Source organism: Falco naumanni, chromosome 10 (genome assembly GCF_017639655.2).
Source record: "Falco naumanni isolate bFalNau1 chromosome 10, bFalNau1.pat, whole genome shotgun sequence".
Lineage (NCBI taxonomy): Eukaryota > Metazoa > Chordata > Aves > Falconiformes > Falconidae > Falco > Falco naumanni.
Window position 1 is genome coordinate 11,470,828 of NC_054063.1, and position 20,676 is coordinate 11,491,503.

Consider the following 20,676-nt stretch of genomic DNA (forward strand, 5'->3'; position numbering starts at 1 on the left):
GCTGACAATCTTTATGTTCCTACAGTAAAGATCTCTAAAGTTTCATGTGTTTTACAATAGGTCCATAAATACTGAGTTGATGCAGTTGTGATATATTTTCTAAGGGATTCAAATATACAGCTCTCCAATAAATGCAGATTCTTGACCTGATTGCAAACTATTAAAGAAATTCCCAGAATAGTGGGTATCATCAGTAATCTTTTTAAAATTGCCTTGAGATTGCCAATTAGCTCATCTTAAAAAGTTTTACTAATGAGAAAGGAGGTACGAACACTGACAACTGGCATCCAAATGGGTTAGCAAGTGCCTTCCAGGAACACAACTGGAACATTTTACAACATTAATTTGACGGTACAGAAGACTCAAAGGTACTAAGGGCACAAAGCTGTTTGTTCTTGAAAAAATCAAATTATTTAGTAGCAGTGTAGTAAATCACTTTTAAATACAATTTAAAACAAATCCAAAATGTAAAGGTGATCTTGAGTAATGTAATCAACTGCATCTTTATTTTCCAATACATTTTGGAAATGTAATAATGTGATATAAGTTAGTGGAATATATACAAAGCAGGAAAGAGTGTAATAGGCCTCTTCCCTAGAAATTTTGAAATCTTTGATTTACACTTAAAGTGATATTATTTTTTTTAAAAAAATGCAATTTTTCAGTTTTTGATTTCTGTAACTAGAATGATATAAACAATGACTCAAAGCAGAAAAAGTCAGAAATCAAATTTTTTCAATTTTTTCCTAACCTAGATTGCTTTAAAAGCAATTTTATTTCATTACAGAAATACAACTGTATTGATTCATTCATCAATAACCAAAACCCACATGACCTTGCAATATTATTCCAGGTTTTCCTCTAGCAGTATGACGTTTTAGCCACCTTATTGTTAGTTAGAAAAATGGAGACAATAATGCTGTAGTGCGTTGCAGCATACCAAGTTCAGTTCCTGGTCCTCATATGGAAATTTTAGCAAAGACTTTGGAATTGGTTTGTTTGCAAACATCTGCAAAGTTCATTAAATGCTTTGTGCCTTTACAAAATGTGTGTCAGAAATGGTTCTTCTCCCTTCCTATGTAGGGATATAGACTATATATTTAACCAGTAAATCCGACAGTCAGCCTTTTACGGTTTAGCTACACAACGACATCATTCCTCCACAGCAGCATACCTGCCTTCAAGCAGTTTATATCATGCCAGTGATCACTATCTCAAATAGACTATGGCAGGTTTACACAACACATTAGAAAACACGCAGAAAAAAATGTATTCCAGGACCTTTCAGCACATCGGCACATGAACAAGCAAACGTCAGTATATTTAACAGAAAGCAGATGGCTATCATTAAAGCTTCATGTGTAATGTTTTAAACATTTCCTACGTGGCATGTGACATATGATAAACACCCAAAGTCCTTCACTATACGTACAGCACAGTCATAGCAATGTTTCTACTGTTCCATCTATATGTTCTGGACAACCGTGCAGACAGAGCAGGACTCCTGTGTGCTGAGGGTTCTGTATCTTACCTTTTCAGTGCACTCGGAGCAGTTTATTCCTCCCTCACTGGAAAGCTGCACAAGGAAACGATGCCCCAAACTCTCCAGCAAGGACATAACACACAATTAAGTTGGCATCTTTTTTCTTCATTGACCTGTGCAACCCTTGGAAATGGCCCACCAAGGGTACTATCCCTCCGTCATTTAACTCCAGGCCTGAAGAAGTTCATCCAATCACAGCTTTTGCCCATATTCTGAGCCAACACTGCTTTTGTATTCCCCGTTACAGTGTTTTTCATCCCTGTGCCCCAAGGGTAATTGTCACAGCACTCTCCAAACTAGCCAGCTGCAACAAGGTCTTTTGCCATCACATACCATCATACTCTTCAAGGCAGTCCCTCTGCTGCCTTCTCCTAGTCTCTCCTCACCCAGGGCACATGCTCACTCACTCTCTGCTTCTTCCTCCTCTCTCTTCCTTGGCTCCTCTCTCTGTTGACTGCCCAACCTCTTAACAGAACCAGCCACAGCTGCACCTTATCTACATCAGCCAACCCACAGCTGTATATTATCAGTGATAATTAACCCAGCTTCATTCCTCTACAAGTAGTTGCTGCGGTTGCACTGTGTGCAGACTGCATCACCACCAATGCTTTGGTTGCAGATGTGATTTATGCTTATAGGAAAACTTTGGTCTGAACTTCTCAGGAGATGGGATACAAGATTGCAACTCCAGGCATGAGGGCCATTTCCAGAGGCTATGTACTCCAGTATTGCTTTTCCTCTCCTGGATCAACTGCTTGCTGGACCCTGATTACAGTAAGAACCAGAGCTCTCATGGTGCAAGGTGCAATGGCAAACATACACTCTTATAATCCTTCACACCTCTGCCACCCCTAAAGGAAGAGGAACCTGCATACTGTGCCATTCCTGGGGTAAAGACTGGTGTGATCTCCCCTTTTCAATGTGTCAACTTGTCTTTCAGAGAGCGACAGAGCAGGGGACCCACCCACCCACAGCAGGCTCAGGCAGAATCAGCATGTGCACTCCTCCCTCGTTTCTAAAACAGGGAGATTAATACTACTGATGTGCCATCCTCAAGAGACACTGAAGTGTTAATCAAACATTGGTACTGTTACACAATATGCCAGCTTCATGCCACAGATGAGCAAATTATGAATTCCACTGCTAGAGATACAGGAAGATCACCAGAAATGGGTACATACACAATCTTACAGATACTGTCCCTGCAGGACTTACTGAGCCACGGGGACAATATACTGCTTGGGTTACCTTGTGCTTACTGCAATGGTTATATTCAGATAAAAATAACGACAAAATAATACCACCACTGAACTTTGGAAAAGAACCAATGCAGATGCTAGCTTCCTGGCTTAAGCCCACCCTCAGTATTAGAAAAAGTGGTAGTAATGCTTTTGATATTTACCGTACTTGGAAAATGACTCGCAAGGTCTTGCAACTGTTCCCTATTTGCAACAGTCTCCTTACTATTTTGTCTTTCCATTACTTTCTTTTTAACCACATTGCAGTTTTACCAGATGACAACCTTTCATAAATCATCACAGGTTATATGAATTTTCTTGATAAAGTAGGAGGGGCCAGCTGACCATGCAACAAGCAGTTGGCTCATTAAGAATGGCCCCTTTGATTCCCTACAACCCCTGGACATCAACTTTCCTCCCAGATGAAGAACTGCACATAAAAAATTCTCACCTGTTCTTAGGCTCAGCAAACGGAGATGAGATATCTGCATCTGGATCCAAAATGTGGTCAAGTTCTTTCTGGTTTTTTTCGTACATCCTTTTTCTCTCTGTCAGCCCCTTGCTGTTATCAGCCTGTGGGAAATCATAGTACCCCTTCCTCTTGGCTTTCAAGCGCAGCTTGTTGCGGTAGTGCTCTATATCAGACTTCTGCTTCAAAGCCTTGTTTACCTAAAAGGCAAAAAGACATTTAAAGGATGGTGCCAGACTGGCTACTTCCAAACGATATTGTCAGAGCGTGTTTGATGCGGTGTATGTGTCATTTTACAGAGCGCATTTTTGTACCACACCATGCCATCTGTAAGCAGCGAGGAACTGCAAGTGAACAGAGTTGCTGCATTTTTATGGCTTGACAGATGGTTAAATAATTTTAGCCTAAAAACTATGTACCATTACAACAGTGACTCAGATACACCCACAGAAGAAAAACATCGATGATGTTAGCCAACTGCCATGACCCAATGCCATGCTGGCTTTTGGGTACCATGGGGAGAACTCACTGATGAAAACTCTTCTAGGGTCTCATAAGTACAGAGACATCACCCCTGACCACACAAAAAACTTAAATTAGTCATCACTGATTGCTGGGGAAAAAATTCCAGTGAAATGTCATCGTATGTTCCTTTTATTTATATGCTTCCTTACAAATCTTTTATGGGCCCCTGTCAGAGACTGAATCCTTAAATAAAAGGGTGTTTGGTCTGACTTGGTACCGGTCAGCTTTCTCTCCTGTTTCAGGTTGTCAGTTACATGGAAATGAGCAACTTACTTGGGCTTTGTGCTTCTGGAGACAAACTTTACAGTCTTCTCACAAATTTCAAGAAACGTACATACAAGACAGCTCACAGCACCAGGAGTGCCATTCCGTTGGCTTACAGAAAATCGATGCTGAAATCTAAATAAGCATTCCTCCGAGTCTGGAAACTATGTGGCACATCAGGGCTTAAAATGCAAGCACTAAATGGAGCACGACAGATTGCTCTAATCCAGGCCCGCACTGGAAGCCTGAAGACATTGTGTTTTACCGTGTCTCTAGCAGCAGCCCTCCTCGTGGCTCTTAAACAGCATCAGAGAGATTCTGGCTGATCTTTAAATGACTGTTGCAGTGTGAGTTTGCAAACAAGACACCTCCCTGGCTTGTCCCCATCATGTTTAACAAGTATATAAAAACATCAGTCCTTTGTAAATGTAGCAGTCTTGATTAAATCTACATCAAAACATGAATAATCATGCAGGTACACTACTGCATGGACTTTGTCCAGCACCTGGATCAGATGCTTGTGTCATGCCACCTTGTTCCCAGGAAATAACTGCAGCTCTGCGTGCAGGCTGTGCAAAGCCATGGTTCTACTGCACCCCTTCCTGCTCCGAATGAGATTTATTCCTCAGTATACAAAGATCAGATTGGCACCCAGATGATCTATATACATTTATGTGGCTCAGAGACAGAATTCATGCAGACAAGGATTTTATTCCACTCTCTGCCTTCATTACTCGTTTTATTAAAATAAATATAATAGAAGGGTATCGGGAAGGTAGGAATACAGAAAAAAAGCTTCTACCAGTCCTCAACTCTAACAGGCTTAAGAGTGTTCCACCTGTGGATGTAGCCAAGGAAACAGCTAGAGGTGTTAGCAGACAGTCCTTACCTCTCCATTAACGATGGCAGATTCCTGGCTCCGATCTGATGCAGCATGAACAGCAGGTAGTGCCACGGGTTTGATAGCTATCAGCTGTACGGATCCCGAAGAGGTGTCGAAGGGGTCAATGGCAGATTTGGCAATATTATCAAAGAGAATGCCTCCTTCCTCTTCATCGCTTACAGGCACTAAAGCACATCAAACTTACTCAGCATAAAGATGCAGATATTTTACTGCATGGTCAAGGTGAAATACAGCAAGCGTATAGATTAACATTAGTGAACATTAGATTAATAATGTGCTCAGTACACCCAAGGAGCAGACCTGGGAGACCTTTACATTGGAAAAAGATCCCATTAGATTATAAACAACATTATGTATTCCAAGGATTATCTGGCACAACCCCAAAAAAGGTGGATTTCCAACCTGTGCCAATAAGGTGGGAAAAAAAAGAGAAAAAGAATGATGCAGAAAATTGTATGAAAACGACAATGACAGCCAAAGTACATCTTTTTTGCTAGGTTTGACATGGAAACACACACATGCCAAGGCATCAGCAGTCATACCTGAACTAACCCAAGAGTGCAGCTTTTTTTGTGTTTTACACTACAAGAGCATGGGCATTCTCAAAATTTGAAAAACAAACCTACTGATTTTAGCAGAGGTTATTAATGTTAAAAATGCCGTCTGTTATAATGAAAGCATTACTGTTGTATGTTAAAAACATACATAAAAAACCGATGGTGTCCAAGTTTATGTTGGTGGTTTTGGGGTTTTTATTTTGCTTTCCTAAGCAGTACTGCAGGTGGCTGTAAAGTTAAACTGCTACCATTTCTTAAAAGGCAGGAGAAAAATTCTGAAAAAAATGCTGAAAAATACTTAAAATTAAATGGCATGGTGATATATTTTAGTTTTAGATTTCTACATAAATGGGCAGCTCTTTCAATGCAGTTAGGCCCTTTCTCCTCCCCATGTTGTTTGCAAACCTGCATCACCTTGCCAGCTGTTGAATCTTAAACCCTTTAACCTCATTTTGGAATAAAAGAGTGACTCTAAAGTGTGAGCACAAATTCTACAAAGAGATCCTTGCAAACATTTTTGAATAATTATGTTATTAAAGGGAAGAATGTTTGCTCCATCTCCTAACTGACAGGAGCAGAGATCCTTTGCCGAAGAACAAAGAGGTCTGCTCTAAATTTATTTCCTCTGAAAATAAACACTGATTTAATATTTAATCATGGCACAAATTACAATGGACTTGTATATATTGAGCAGTTTAGCCAATGATTTCGGCAAGAAAATATTTGACAGTGGTAACATAAAATATGAACCCACTGAGTAAGCTCATTATCTTTTGGTTTGTACTTAGTGTGGGCGGGAGTTGACACTGCCTGAGCTTTTGACTTGGGTTAAATCACTGTCATTAAATACTGTCCCTTTGGCTCCACAGAACTGTCCAAATGGGATAGAGTCTTTAGTGGGTCTAAAACCCCCTGATCGCTCCTGGGGTTGTTCAAACACTGACTCGGTAAGCTCACCAGAGCGAGTGCATCACAAGCCTGGCTCCCTGAAACAAAGTCCCACCGACGACCAGGACACCAGCCAAATCAGATGAATGAAGAGATCCTTGCCTGTCACAGACTGCCCTTGAACAGCAAGGCATTTACATTGCAATGAGTATAAAAGCGAAGCATGGACCTTCTGCCCTGGGGACATTTTGAATGGGTTCAGTTCTTACGTAAGTCACCAGATGCAGTTCTGGAAGGTGGCTCCTGTCTGTAATTCACTGCTGAAAATTCCACACTGCCCTTACAAGGTACCTCCATTGCAACACAACTATGTCCAAGAGAAAAAAAGTTTGTCTGAGTTGTATTTTTCACCAAAGATGGTCTCTCACAATGATTACGGCTCAGGTGAGCCTGGATAGTATCTCACCAGTGCTCCAGGTACCAGAAAGTTCCAAGAAGTTGTGGAATCCCTTCACCTTGGCCGCCTGTCTCAGCACTTGCCTGAGCCAAGTGTGCCCAAAAACTCTGGCTAAGCATCGACTTGCAAAACATGATTCTTTCCAAACATCCTCTGCATACCCTACTCAAAGCAGAATGCACCAAGAGGTGCAGCTCCATTCCCACCCCAGTGTTCCAGAAAGACTGCGCCTGCTGAGACCACAGCAGCGATCCGAAGGCACCCACAGGCAGCACCACCAGCCAGAGACACCTGGGTCTGCCCAGGCCTCATTTCAGGAACAGAAACCGAGAGTTTTCTTTAATTAAACCAAATTCCTCTGGTTCAAAGAAAAATTAAGGTCAAAGAGAATCAGGAATCACAGGTGACAGCTACTTCTGATGTGGTATGCTAACACCAAAGAGCACCCTCGGCGTCAGCCTGCTCGTCGGTGAGCACATCTGCATCCGCTGCAGTGCTATCAGCATGGAAATATTAGCTAAATGGGATTAAAAATTGGAAGTCTATTCCATCTTAGCTTCACATGTGTCCATTAACTGGCATTTATAATATAAAAGTAGGGGGTTTTTTTCCATTGCCCTTTTTTCACCAATGAGCAGTGGATAGTCTGTGATCTGCAGTTACTGGCACACTACTATAGTTTGTGTTGGCAGTGAACCATGAGCAAGTACTATGGGAATTTTAGTATTTGTTCCCACCCATCTCTTTCCGAGAGATTTTACAGCAAGCACTTATAACACATTTGAACCATAGCCACCTCTAAACTTTAAAAAACAAATCAAAGGGAGCTAAGAGAAAATTGGGAGTCTTGAAGGGTTTGTTTCTGGTGTGTCACCCTGCCCTGGGCCAGTTCGCCATCTAAACACCTCAGCTGGGTGAGCGACCGATGGGTGCAGGAAACTTCAGAAAATCGCCCTGATATTCTTTATAGTCACTCACAATAAGACACTTGCTTAATAGAAGTAGGAGCACAGATTTAAAGCAATGCTTTTAATCTGTGTTTTTAAGCAGATGCATACCAACACTACTATGGATTCCTTGTTCTAGTCTTGCTTGCACTGTCTGCGTGCACACATGGTGAGACTTAGAAGATCAGCAGCAGAAATGGGCAAAACCCCAACTTAATCACCTCCTTAACAGTGATTTTCCATCTCTGAAATGTCTTGTGCAAGATATCTCATGCCACACGACACATGATCCATTGAGATTGAATTACTCTTCCTAATCTTCCTGTGACTGAAGTACATGAAGATCTATCCAAAGCAATCATTTATTCAGGTTGAGTGCCAATTGCACTGAAGATCAGCGTGGCACTGGGTTTTTCAAGAGCAGGACCAGCGCTGAAGCTTTATCTCCACATCACTGCAGCTGTTAGCATACAAGATTTGCAGGACTGCAGCTGCTTCAGGGATGCTAGCCTCCCAGTTCTGTGCAGCTCTGCTCTATTTCCAGCCGGCGATGCCAGCAGGTGGTGCTGCCCGCTCATGCCACTGGTGGAATATTCTATTTTTATCTAGTTAATAATTTATATTAAAAAAAATAGAAGTTCTACTTTTGTCAGCCTAAGGTTTCACTACAAAGCACACACGACTTCTCTCTCTTTCCCTCCACCTTGTCTTTCCTCCCCTGTGCCCAGTCAAAAAGTGTTGGAAGAGGGGAAAAAAAACAGCTGAAATACTTATCTGTAAACACAGAATAAGGAAATTTAAAGTACCTGTGGATCAGGTAACCTTACGGCAAAATACTTGAAAGAAAGATACGTGCTGTCCCACACAGAGGCAACCATTTGATCAATTCTGGAAGTCCTCAGAAAAAGAACGATATCAATGGAGAAAAACAAAGCCAAAACCTGAGAAACACAGGTAGACGTGCTCTGCCTTTTCTCAGGTCATTCAAGGGAACAATACAAATTTTCAGATTTATTCTGTATGAAGGGAATGCAAACATTGTAACCATACCTATAGTATATACCTATAGTTTGACAAAGAGCAAACTATACCACAGATCTAAAGGATGATCTCCTTAGGAAAGAGCCTGCCTATCAGTTTTTCAAACAGAAATCCTAGCTCCTGAATGTGAATTAATAATTAGGAAATAATTTTAATTTTAGAGAAAATGTTTCTATATAGAAAAAAAATCAGAATTTTTTTACATAATCTAAATCACTCCCTTTGTTAGCTGATTATCTCCAGGAAGGTGTGAACAAGAGCTCTTACATCACTAACAAAGCGCATGCTCCTGAAGGAGTTTATGAGCCTAAAAAAAAATATACAAGTTTCCCAACATCAGTATCTGAACCTATTCAAGACTGAAATACCTCTCTGTAAGAACTGCAGTGTAACAGAGAACATACTTGTGCGCACACACACCCCCTTTCCAAACTACACTCAGCTGTGAGACAGCGCAATTTAATTTTTAAATTCATGAATAGCACAAGTATTATACCTTCAGAGAAGCAGACAGCTGCTCACACCTCCTCCTGGATATTATTTTCTCATACACAATGCCAGGCCATGCGTCTGAGCTGTTGCAGTCCGGGGTGTGCCTGAGAGCCCGATATAGGAGCTACCTGAGCAGGTTGCTTGAGATCTCTAAACTGGTATTTATGCATATATATGCAGGGGTTTTATACAACCTTATACATGGGGTGTCTACTCGTCTATTAGTTGCTTGTTTCATTCACTTTTTTAGTGAAATTTTATATAGATTTTTTATATAAGGCTATTTTTAGATATTTATATAGAATTTTTTTTCTATATGTAAGTCCTTATAAGCAGAAGCAAGGATAGCTCTCTCTGTGGTTATGTCTTCTCCTCCAGCCACACCTGCCTCATCAATTCAAATACCAAAGTCTTTCAAAAGGAGCCTGTGTATTTCATAATGTTTGTAGAGAATCCATCACAGCCCCCTTTTCTCGGCTGGCACTTCTGTAATACCATCCTAGGCATGTCCAATAATTTAAAAAAAATTATTTACCTGACAAGGATGACAACTACACAAAGAAGATAGGGAAGGCATGAGAACCTTCAACAAAAGCCACTTCTTTAATAAAACTCTATGAGTTTTAAAAAGCTTTGCAGAAATTGTACATATGTCATCTTCAATGCTGACGTTAGTGAAAAGTCACAACCATCCAGACTGCCACTGGATCTGATGGCATGAACATCTACACGCTCTTTGCATCGTTGCTTGGATGAAAACTTGTCAGACTCAATTAGTGGCAGAGTAAAGCTCATCCGGAGGGGAAGGCAGATGTGAATTAAGAAATACTTAATTGCACAACCACCTGCAGATCCTGGCTGCTTCAGAGATCTGCTGCAACGGCCACCTTAGCAACACAGAATAAGGTGTTTTCTTGCCATGAGAAAAGCAATAAAAGACTGGCTTGGAGGGGGGTGGGCTCGGAGGGGGGTGGGGGTGGAGGGGAAGCAAGCTGCCTTAGCCATGCTGACTTAAGAGAGGAACCAAGTATTTTCCACTGACTTTATGCAAGTCCTACCATGCCTGTGAATACAGCACCCGGGTGGCCCCACTCACGTGGCATGAACAGCTTGGAGTTGCTGCTGTTCTCCCTCTCTCTCCCGGGAAAGAGGCAGTGGAGCACCGGCATCTTTTGCTGTTGTAGGAGCGTGAAGCAGCTCAGAAGTTCACAGAATAGGTTACAACACCCGGCTGCCTCTTGCAAACCAAAACCAAGTGGCGAAAACAGCAAGAAATGGCAGTGGCTACAGCTGAAAGAACAGTCACCAGCAGGATGCTAACAGGGTCACTGTGCTCTCTATATTTAAAACACACACACAAGACAGTGGAAGAAATGGAAGCAGTGTGCGGAAACATTAGGCTATGTCGCACAAGCTGAAATCTTTGGAGGAAAAAAAAAAATCAACATGTAAAGCATCTGGGAGGCTCAGAAAGAATTGAATATTGGCTGGTGCCAATAAGTCTGATTTCAGCTGAACAAGTGGATTTTGTTCATTCTTCTTTATAATCCCCTTATGGTTACATGTCAGGAAATTACCCCAGAAAAGCCTAAGAGTTTACTGTGAGGGGGTAAAGAGTTAGATCAAGATCCCCACTAACACCTTCTGGGGCAAATGAAGCTAATACTTCAGGATGAGGCAATGAATACTGAAAAGAACAGAGTCCTCTCCCTACACCATGAACTCTTCCTAGCACTCTGATTTCTCAGCCTTTCAGACACAGGCATCATGAAAGGTAATCATCTCACTGCAGATGTGCACATGCGCTCCAACGCAGTTGTCTGGGTTCCTTCCTTACTGGAAAGAGAGAGGCAAATACCTCCAGAGCAGAGAGGACTGTCCCAGTGAGCTGTGACCCTCTGAAGTCACTAGAGAGCCTACCCGGTTAGGTTAGATTAGGAAGCCAATTTTAAAGGACCAAACTTTGGCAAGATGAAGCCCCTTCCCAGCCTAACTTGAGTTTCACCCCACCCAGCACAGAAAAAGCAGGTGCAGGATGTTTGCTCAGTTACACCAGATCCTCTAGCTAACTGTCAAAGCAGACTGCTGCATCGCTGCTACTGGATTCAGTTGCTGGTGCCATATTCGGTTTAATTTGAGTCTGTACAGACAACTGCTCAGAAATTCAGAAAAGCTGGCTCTGATGCTAGGCTGCCACATCAGCCTGTGAAAACCGGTGGTCTGCACTTCTGTAGAGTAAAGGCGGCAGCGTGTCATAGTTGGGCTGAGTTACATCCAAAAATCCCTTTGATTTTAGCTAAGCGAATAATACAGCCAAGTTTTCCTCCCCAGTACTTTGTTCCTGCAGGCACCTGACTTTCAGATATTCCTACAAAAAAAAACCAGAAGGAAAAGAGAATTAAAAATTTATATGACAGCTTTTGCCTGGACAGAGAAAACCAGAGTCTTAAAGATGGATATTTTGAAAAGGAGTGAGGCCCTTCACTGAAAGACTTCTAAAAAGTTACACCTATTTTTAAAGACAATGTCCAAATGCTTGGAAGATGAGAAGAAGCGTTCCAGTTGGGATTCCTAGAAGGAGAAAAGGAAGTTTGACTCTTTGAGAAAGATGCTTGTGCATCTCCACCTGTGATGCGTGTTCTTTTGTGATGATCAGGTTCAAGTACAAACCTGGTCTCAACTATTCAAGTTCTCAGCCCAAAGGACAGTGAGTCACATGCTTCATTAAGAACTGCCGGCAAACTAAAGCTCTTGTCTTTCTCAAAACAAACAAGTAATCACACCCTCCCAAACATGCTAACGAGAAGGTTGCAAGAGCAAGCACTTAAAGGTGGAAAAACCAACCCACATAACTTTCACTGACTTCATTTCGGAGGAGCTGGTGAAAGGAAAGCTTTTACTGTAGGCTGCTACAGTTCTTTAAGTAGGAGTGCATTCAGCCATTTTCTTCTCCCCAAATGATGCTTGGCCTGATAGAACAGCAGGTGGAAGTGCTAATATCCTGTCGTTCTCTTCCTCACTCTCTTACAAACCCATCTCGGAAATTGCCACTACCTCTGCTGGCTGATTCATCCATCTCACAGTCCTCTAAACAGGTGCAGTTGGGCACGTTTAAAAAAAGGTTGGGGTTTTTTGGGTTTTTTTTTCACGTGTCTAAAGTAAACGAAAGCAGAACTCATCAACTTTTAGAAAGAAATTTCCTATTAAAATACTAACAAGTGTTTTCTGTTAGAAAATAAAAGGAAAAAATGCAATTACCTTACCAATCTTTATCGTTCTTTAACATAAGTAGGTATTTTATTGGTATTTTCTATAGAAATAAGGCTCAACTGAAGACTTCTCCTGATCCTCCAAAAGATCAGGTCTTCAAGCCAAGCCTGTCAGTCCATGCTGGTTGCACATTGTTCATTCGCAGCCCTGACACACTCCATTTGGAGTCAATTTTGATACAAGCCATATAGAGTTTACGTACTGAGGTAACATCCAGTGCTGTCATTTTCCGTGCAACTAAATGTCAGCAAGAAATAGAATCTAAAATTGGTCTGTAACTATGGCAACTAATGAGCCATTCTAACTTGGAGTCCCCAAATCAAACATGTGACCATCAAGGGATTCATTCCAGTTTTAAGATGCTGATTTTCAGAGAAGAAAATATGTGGCTGCTTTTGCTGTCATGCGCATGAGATGTGTCAGCCTACAACCAGGATGGGGAGCTGGAGCAGGTTCAGGCAAACAACCAGGAGAAGCAGCTTCTTTCTTAAACTGGAATGAAAACCAGCCAACATTCTACTGATGCTAATCACACTGGATAAAGGCAAAACCCTTTGAAAAGAACAAAATATCAGTGATCACAGTAGTGTTTGTAATCATAGCACTGGGGAACAAAGCGTAAGCTCTGTGATGAAAAGTAATGTGTGCCTTGATTAGATTTTTTTAATTTCAATTTCAATAGGCATTTGGGATTGCAAAACTCAAAAGTCAAAAACACATCTGCACATGTGTGTAAGAATAAACGTGGGGACAGCTCCGTAATTCTGGTAATAGGGAGGCGATTTCATCTCCCACGATCATATCTTTCTTCTCAGTAGCTGTTCCGAAAGGATCGTATATGCAAATTCTCCTCAACAGATCTTAAAAGATGCGCCTACAGCTAAGATGTCCCCATCTATTTACCAGGGAACAATGTATTTATTCCCTTTCATATCTGTGCCTGGAAACTGCCAGGTGATCCTTTAGGGCCATGGCAGTCAAGTAAAGGCAGTTCCTTCAGAAGGAGTTGAAGGCTCTTCCAGGAGGGCTCCGCAGGTAAGGAGTTTCATGCACAGGTTCCTTCAAAGCCAGAATAGTGAGACAGAAACAGCCTTTCTTTTTTATTTTGTATTTTCTATGTATGCTCGACTACTACTTTTTAAATGGACAAACACTGCTCTTCCTTTCTGCCATGGGAGCTCAAGCTCTTGATGCCAGCACACAGTAGGAACAAATGGCAAGAATCCACCATATGGATGGAGTATATACTAAAGATATTTTCCCTGTGGTGCTAGAACTAAAAATCATTCAGCTGCTTCGAACAAGGAGCACTTTGACCATATGAAGTAACATCATTATTCAGGCTTTTTTCAGAAGACAGAAGAGAGATGGTGAAAGACAGACATAAATAAAGAAGTTTATAAGCTTTCCAACATAATTTGAAAAGTGCATAGTTATTGTTATCAAATAAAGTTGAAGCTAAAATCATCTTGAAATTAATATTTAAAATAAAGGATCAGTATGCTCTTATACTACATTGAAAGGTTTAAGTAGCACATGTGTGTTCTAGAAACACACTGCAGCCCAGATCAGAAGAAAGGATGTTAGGTGTCAGTCAAACCTTTAACAAAGGAACTGGAAGTTCTTACCAATTTTCTTTGAAGATTTTAAATCTAACAAAAACAAACAAAGGAAAAGCTCACTAAATTATTTTGCCTACATATGTAAACATCACCTGACATTGTTATTGAATATTGGCTTTCCTGGGTAGAGAAGGAAAAAAGAAAACCAGCATGAATTACAGCTTTTAATTTTGGAAACCATAAGTGCTGTTATCTCATAAAACAAGCTAAATTTGAAACAGTGAAAAAATAATTATAATCCTTGAAAGTTAGAACCATGAAACACTGTTTTGCTGTCTAATTAAAAAAAAAAAAAAAAAAAAAAAGGCCTCTGAGAAAGACCAGTCAGAATACTTATTAAGGTCTGGAGCAATCAGTAAAGTGACAGGTCTGTCAGAAGAAAACAGTACTGGTGACAAACACATAACAAAAGAAAATTAACAACTTCTCTGTGTGAATTTGCAGATGTGCATAAAGTGAAGCTATTTAAAAACAGAGTACTGCAGTTGTATCAATTCTATGGTCCCCACAAGATGCCACGCTCTACGGTACATGGATGGAAAGAACAGAGGATGCTTAAAAAACACCGTATGATTTTGCTGTACAGACCATCTCTGGTGCTTTGTATGTGTGTCTATATTGCACTGTATTCCTCTTAAAGCAGCAAAGCCTTGGTGTATGACTAGAATTAGTCATAACAATCATCAAGAGATTATATGATGCGATGCCAGGGTTGCCATCAGAATGCTCCACAGAGGTTACTCAGGTGATTTACTGGAGAAAGGAGATCTATACTAAGATTTTCTCTTTACCCAAGTCCTTCCATCCACACTTACATTTTTAACAAAGCAGAATTATGGACTTGTATTCATGACAGAATCTGATGAGACCACATCCAGTTTAATTCCCTCCCTTTAGAGGGAAGCGATCAATTGGTTCAGCCACAGTGTTCTCTATTCATATGGAAAACACAGCTATAGAAGCAAAGCTATAACTCAGGAGAAATAATCAGAGAAACAGACAAAAGAAAGGCAAAGAAGCAAGCAGATTGAATTCTACTCTCATCAGGTGTTCCTGATACATCTCAAGTCACAAGGTCACCACCAACCACCAAGGTGGTAAAGAGACAACCAACGTAACATCCTAGGTGCAGCAGGAAAAGCCGACAGTGTTAATAACAAGAAGTATGACAAGGATGATAAGAGATAGAAAGTTGAGGCTCTGGATGCCTCATGCTTTCTCAAATCAGTTTTTACCTAATTAATTCATCTTCATCAGATCTGGGCCAGCTTAGCAACAGCAGTAATGCAAATTAATATCTTAGGGCTCTACACAGAAAAAAAGCTGTAAACCCCGTCCACCTACTGAGCAGCATCACATCTTCATTAGTTTACTGGTATTTAAAAAAAAAAAAGAAAAAAAGAAAAAATAAAGAAAACTTGCAAAGGCCCACACAAAGAGCAAATAGCATACTGTACCACATGAGACTGAGAAACAGTTCTAGCAGGAAAAAAAAAAAAAAAGGAAAGAAAAAAAGAAGAAAAAAACCCACAAAACAATAAACCAGCTACAAACAGAAAATGCCTAAGTACTGCTGAAAGTATAGGAAGATGGTTTCAATACAGCCAATGCCCTGTGTGGGCACAGCCACAGGGGCGACTGCAAGCATCTTTCAAAAAAGACTTCTCACCGTTTCTTTTCCTTCCTTCATCTTTTGTCACTTTTTGTGGTGCCATTACTTTCTGGAGGGAGCTCCGGCTGGAGCTGGGCTTTCCCGACCCGTTGCTGATGATGGAGCCATTCTGACTCGGGGACCGGCTGAAAGTAACCATAGCAACAAGGGAGGATGTGAGTTCTTCCTTATAAACCTCATTTCAAGGTTATTTTGTTCACACAGTTTGCATCACTGAGTTTTCAAGTCTGATTTTGTACCAAAAGAAGACAGAATATAAACTGCACACAGCAACATAGTAAAGGCAGGCACAGGGCGACAGTAGGAGAAAACACGACTTCTCAATTAGTTCAGGGTTGATGGGCACCGAATGCAACTGCTCCTCATGCACAACCCCCACAATGACAGAAGCAGCACTGCAGAGGACAAAAAATCCTGTTACCAATTCAGTGTCATGTATACAGTTAAAATAAGCAGACCTTTGTTTTTGTATATATGGCTAAACTAATTCCTTTATTATTTAGCCTGCACTTAGGCTCCGCTGTTTTGGCAGCCACAATGCAAAATTCAGTCACTCGCTTTACACCTACGCACACACAATGCAATAAGAAAATTCTCCTTTTTTTTCTTTTTGCACATAACCCAGGTTGACCAGCACTGTTATTTGCTGAATCCCCTAAGAAAATGCTTGTTTTACTGAGCCACTGCATATCCTTGCCCTGAAACTGGTCCCCGCACAGGGGGAGGAGGGAGGGCAGAGTAGAACCGCTGCGGGCGCTCAGCCCCAACCAGGAGCAAGGACAAACCGAGCAGCGTAACTCCGGGTTGCACTGGGAGCAAGGTCCCAGCACCAGTCCTCTTCTTTTTGGGATGGGCAAATCACTCCTAATGCACAAGCTGGGAAAAGCAGGCCAAAGTAAAAAACGTTATATTTGGTGCTGCTCCACATCCAGGCATGGTGTCAGGTTGTTTCTACATGTGAAAGTTGCCACAACAGGCATGAAAATGACCTACAGGACCCGTATAGTTACTCAGCACCTATCCATAGTCTGTGCTGAATTGTCACGGCCAATGGCAGGATAATGTAAAGAGGTCGCACTGGTGAAAAATATGGACTCAGTCACAAGGACTTCCATATACCGAGCAAAAAAAAAAAAAAAAAAATCAAATCAAGTTCTCTTGCTGTCACAGTGGCTGTATATCCAGAAAATGGTACTAAAGCAAAACAACTGTAAAAACCATCCTGTAAATTATTGCCAGTACTATACTGCCAGCCTGAAACATTCTTTTACCTCCAGTTCTGACTGCCCTGTCTGGTGTAAGTGGAGGCCATTTACTGTGGTCAGAACAGGAAAGGACAGAGAAGTAATTCTCAGGGACTCTCTTTTGAAGACAGCCTAGGTGGAAATATATATAATTTCAGACAGGCTCTTTCCAGCTACAGGGCTTTAGAAAAACTCAGCATGAACCCAGCTAGCTCATCCCAGCCTGAAGATTTTCTTGTGAAATTCAACTGAGAATAAATAGTCTTGAAAAGCAGCGTTTCTCCCCTATAAACCCATCTGTCACTGCTAATGACTAAGCCCAGCCTACTAAAAAAAATCATCCAGGGACAGACCAACACCTGCAGAAACTCTGCTCCAGTTGCCAACACAGAAAAGAAGTGACCACAGGTAGCTTGCGCTATGATTTCTGCTACCGCTAATCAAAATATTCATTCTTTTTTAAGTGGCCATCAGATTATTAACTGTGAAGTTGCCTTCAGTGGTAATATCAGAGAAGATATTCTGATCAGTTATCAGCCACTTCATGGCAGTCTGATTTAAATTGACCTTTCCAGGCTGCAAAGTATCCTGGATGAAAAAGCAAATATGTAAAGGTCAAGAAATATTTCTTCATCTTCAGAAACCATTAAACTCCATCCCCAGACACAGTTCCTGGGAATGAAAAAAGGCTAACATTCCGCATGTTCTCACTCGCTCAAGTAATCACCCTGAAGGAGGCAAAACTACCTCGGAGTTATTTGCTTAGAAAGGCACCAAGGTTCAACACATTTTATAATGAGAACAACTTCCCTGTGAATTCCTGGATCAAGTTCGCTTATCGATGTTTGTTTAAAATTGCACAGATTAAGCAGAGGGGGATTTCTGCACTCATTCAATGGATAGTGAAGTGCTTAATCGCTTTTGTTAGAGGATTAATTAGTAAGGCTTGTTTACATTTTGTGCATGTATTTACACATGGCTTTGGAAAGGCTTCAAAATATTTTAAAGAAGAATTCCTGCAAAACTTTACCAGCACCAGCAGCCCCAGCCGGTGTCATGGCCATCTTCCATTTCTCTGTTCATCAGAGGACGGGAGACTCCCAAAGGGATGAGTGCTGTTTGGTTCACACAGACTATACAACCTGACTCTTGTGGGTCAAGCGATTTACGGTGTCAACCACAAGGTGCTGACATTTAAGGGCAGAATAAGTTTACACCAAACCCAGTGAAGCCAGGAACCGGGGGAGTTCTCAGCTGGCTTACTCCTCTGTTGGCACACCCCGCAGACAACTTTCTCCATATTCCAAGTGATTTACTGTACAACCAGCAAAGTATGCCAAACCAGACGCCAGCTCAGGATCCTTCTGTTCCCACTTTTCTGTAGGGAAAACCTCAGCTTATGACCAACGGGGAGGTCTACCTGCCACGACAAGCAGCAGCACCAAGTCCTCCAGCCCTGCTCCTTCCAGAGCAGCACCTCTCACCGCTGCAGATGGCTCCAGCGCATCCCTGTCACGGCATACAGCAATATTGTGCCAAGGTTTCCAAACGTTTCCATTACTCCAGAGGGGCAAATATCATTGTGCAAAGTACAAGATAAGGTGACTCAGCTATGAGGACTTGATTTTCTATAGAATTTCTGTGCACTAGCCAGATACTCTTAAGTTAAAGTCCCTTCAAGAGGCAAGGACCATGTAATGTCAGCAAATTAGACAACTGTTACCCCTATTCAGGCTCCTTACTTAACAGTTTTATTTTTCTCTCTTCCCTCCAGTATCATTCTTCCACAATAAAATGTCGATGATCCTCTGCTTGAAATTAATTTCAAGGAGAGCGAGACAAGGAAAAATGAACTTGAAGCACACACAGCAGCTAGGATAAAGGGATAATCTACTTCCCTTGCCTGAGATGACCAAGATGAGAAATCATGACCTTCAGCTATTCTGATGATGGTTTAGGGTAGACATGAGGTAAAACTTCCTAACGGGAAAGGCAGTGAAGAACAGATTGCTTGAGGAGGCTGTGATCAACCCACCACTGGAAAACTTTAAAAAAAAAGTGGGATAAAGGCAGGGGTATATTTGACCCTGCACTGGAGAAGACAAAGAGGCAGGTAGCTTCCTGGGGACCTTGAATCTGTGATCCCACAACCCTGTAGACTTATTACGATGCAACTGCAAACCTGGGACACTTTAGCCCAGACATGGATGTTATGTAGTCTGTTCTTACACTCTCAAAAGTTTTGTCCTGCTGTAAATGCTTTGGATCTAAAGGTCTTCCAAAATTTAATGGATGTTTAGGGTTTGCCTTTCTGCTGATGAAGACATTGGTTCCGACTCTGGAGTGGCAGAGTCTGTCAGTGGAGCTACAGCAACTTACAGTGTCTAAGCTCCTGTCTTTGGGTTCATTTCAGACATGATTGGTGTTTGCGCTCCAGATCCCATATTTCATTTGGGTTCTTCTCTTGTACAACACCAGCACGCATGTGAGAGCCACTTCCCATTTACCTCCCCTACAATCTGTGAAGACTTCACTTTATCTTGTATTTTGCAGTAATCTTACCCATCCAGCACAGACCAGCGTTATGCCAAGAATTCATCATGGAGGAACCATCTGCCGCGCACAGAGCCTGGGTGCCAAACCTTACAGCTTCTTCCTAAGCAACCAGCAGCATGTACCCTATTCCACCCCTGTGTGGAAACATGCCAGACCGTACCTTTTCCTCGTTTCGTTGGATTTGGCGGTTTTGATGGTGCTCCCATCCTGAGTAATTTCTCTCTCCTGGGAGGCAGGAGCATCTCTAACTGGAAGTGGAAGTACAACAGTCTCCTGAGTTACAGGTAAAACCTCATCTTCAGCTCCCTGCTGACCTAAGTGTTGCTTGGCATAGTCAAAGCCTTGTACTGGCTGCAAAAAAAAAAACAGGAGGAAAAAAAAAAAAAAGACATTTCAAGCATGTGTCATATGTTAATATATAATTTCCACTTCGATATAAAATTTTCCACTACCCTTAACTTCTTTAATTACGTAAGTGACAGGTAAAAATATGTAGATTGCCATATGAGTGCCAAACAAACCAATTCCACATGTTTAAAATATGTGGAATTCCACACATTTTAATTCCATTCCACATATTTTAAACATGACCAGTAAGTACAAAATTGATCTTGGCTACCCTCTCTTATCCTACCATAACATTCCTAGAAATCCCTTTAACAGACAACAGAAGAATGAGCATATGGAAGAAGAAATTATGCAGGAATAAAATAAGACCATACAGCAAATAGAAAACTTTGACAAAAATCAGGTGTTTCCTAAGAGAATGGGAGTAATTTGTTCCAAATCAAGACCATGTAAAAGGTACGCATCAAAGTTTCATGGGCAACGTTTTCTAGGAAAGGATTTTTTTCTTATCAGTGATATTATATTTCCCCTGGCTTGCAAGTTGCCTACTGGGAAGGTTGTTATTGACTTCACTTGTTTCTCCTGGGAAGTGGCATTTGCAGAAGCCTTGCAGCCAGGCAGCCGAGCCCATGTGCCCAG

General features: G+C 41.5%; 1 protein-coding gene across 3 annotated transcripts in view; it reads right to left on the reverse strand.

Annotated features, from left to right (window-relative positions):
• The window catches only part of KIAA1549L (KIAA1549 like), a 138,161-nt gene that overhangs the window by 33,815 nt on the left and 83,670 nt on the right, over positions 1-20,676 (reverse strand). For all 3 annotated transcript variants that reach the window (XR_005829997.1, XM_040609357.1, XM_040609356.1), the window contains 4 exons: positions 19,850-20,040; positions 15,887-16,014; positions 4,929-5,107; positions 3,233-3,450 (listed from right to left, as the gene is read on the reverse strand). Coding sequence is in view for 2 of the 3 variants with exons in the window: in XM_040609357.1 (XP_040465291.1) it covers positions 3,233-3,450; positions 4,929-5,107; positions 15,887-16,014; positions 19,850-20,040 (716 nt within the window). In the remaining variant the exon portion in view is untranslated. The remainder of the gene's footprint in view (positions 1-3,232; positions 3,451-4,928; positions 5,108-15,886; positions 16,015-19,849; positions 20,041-20,676) is intronic.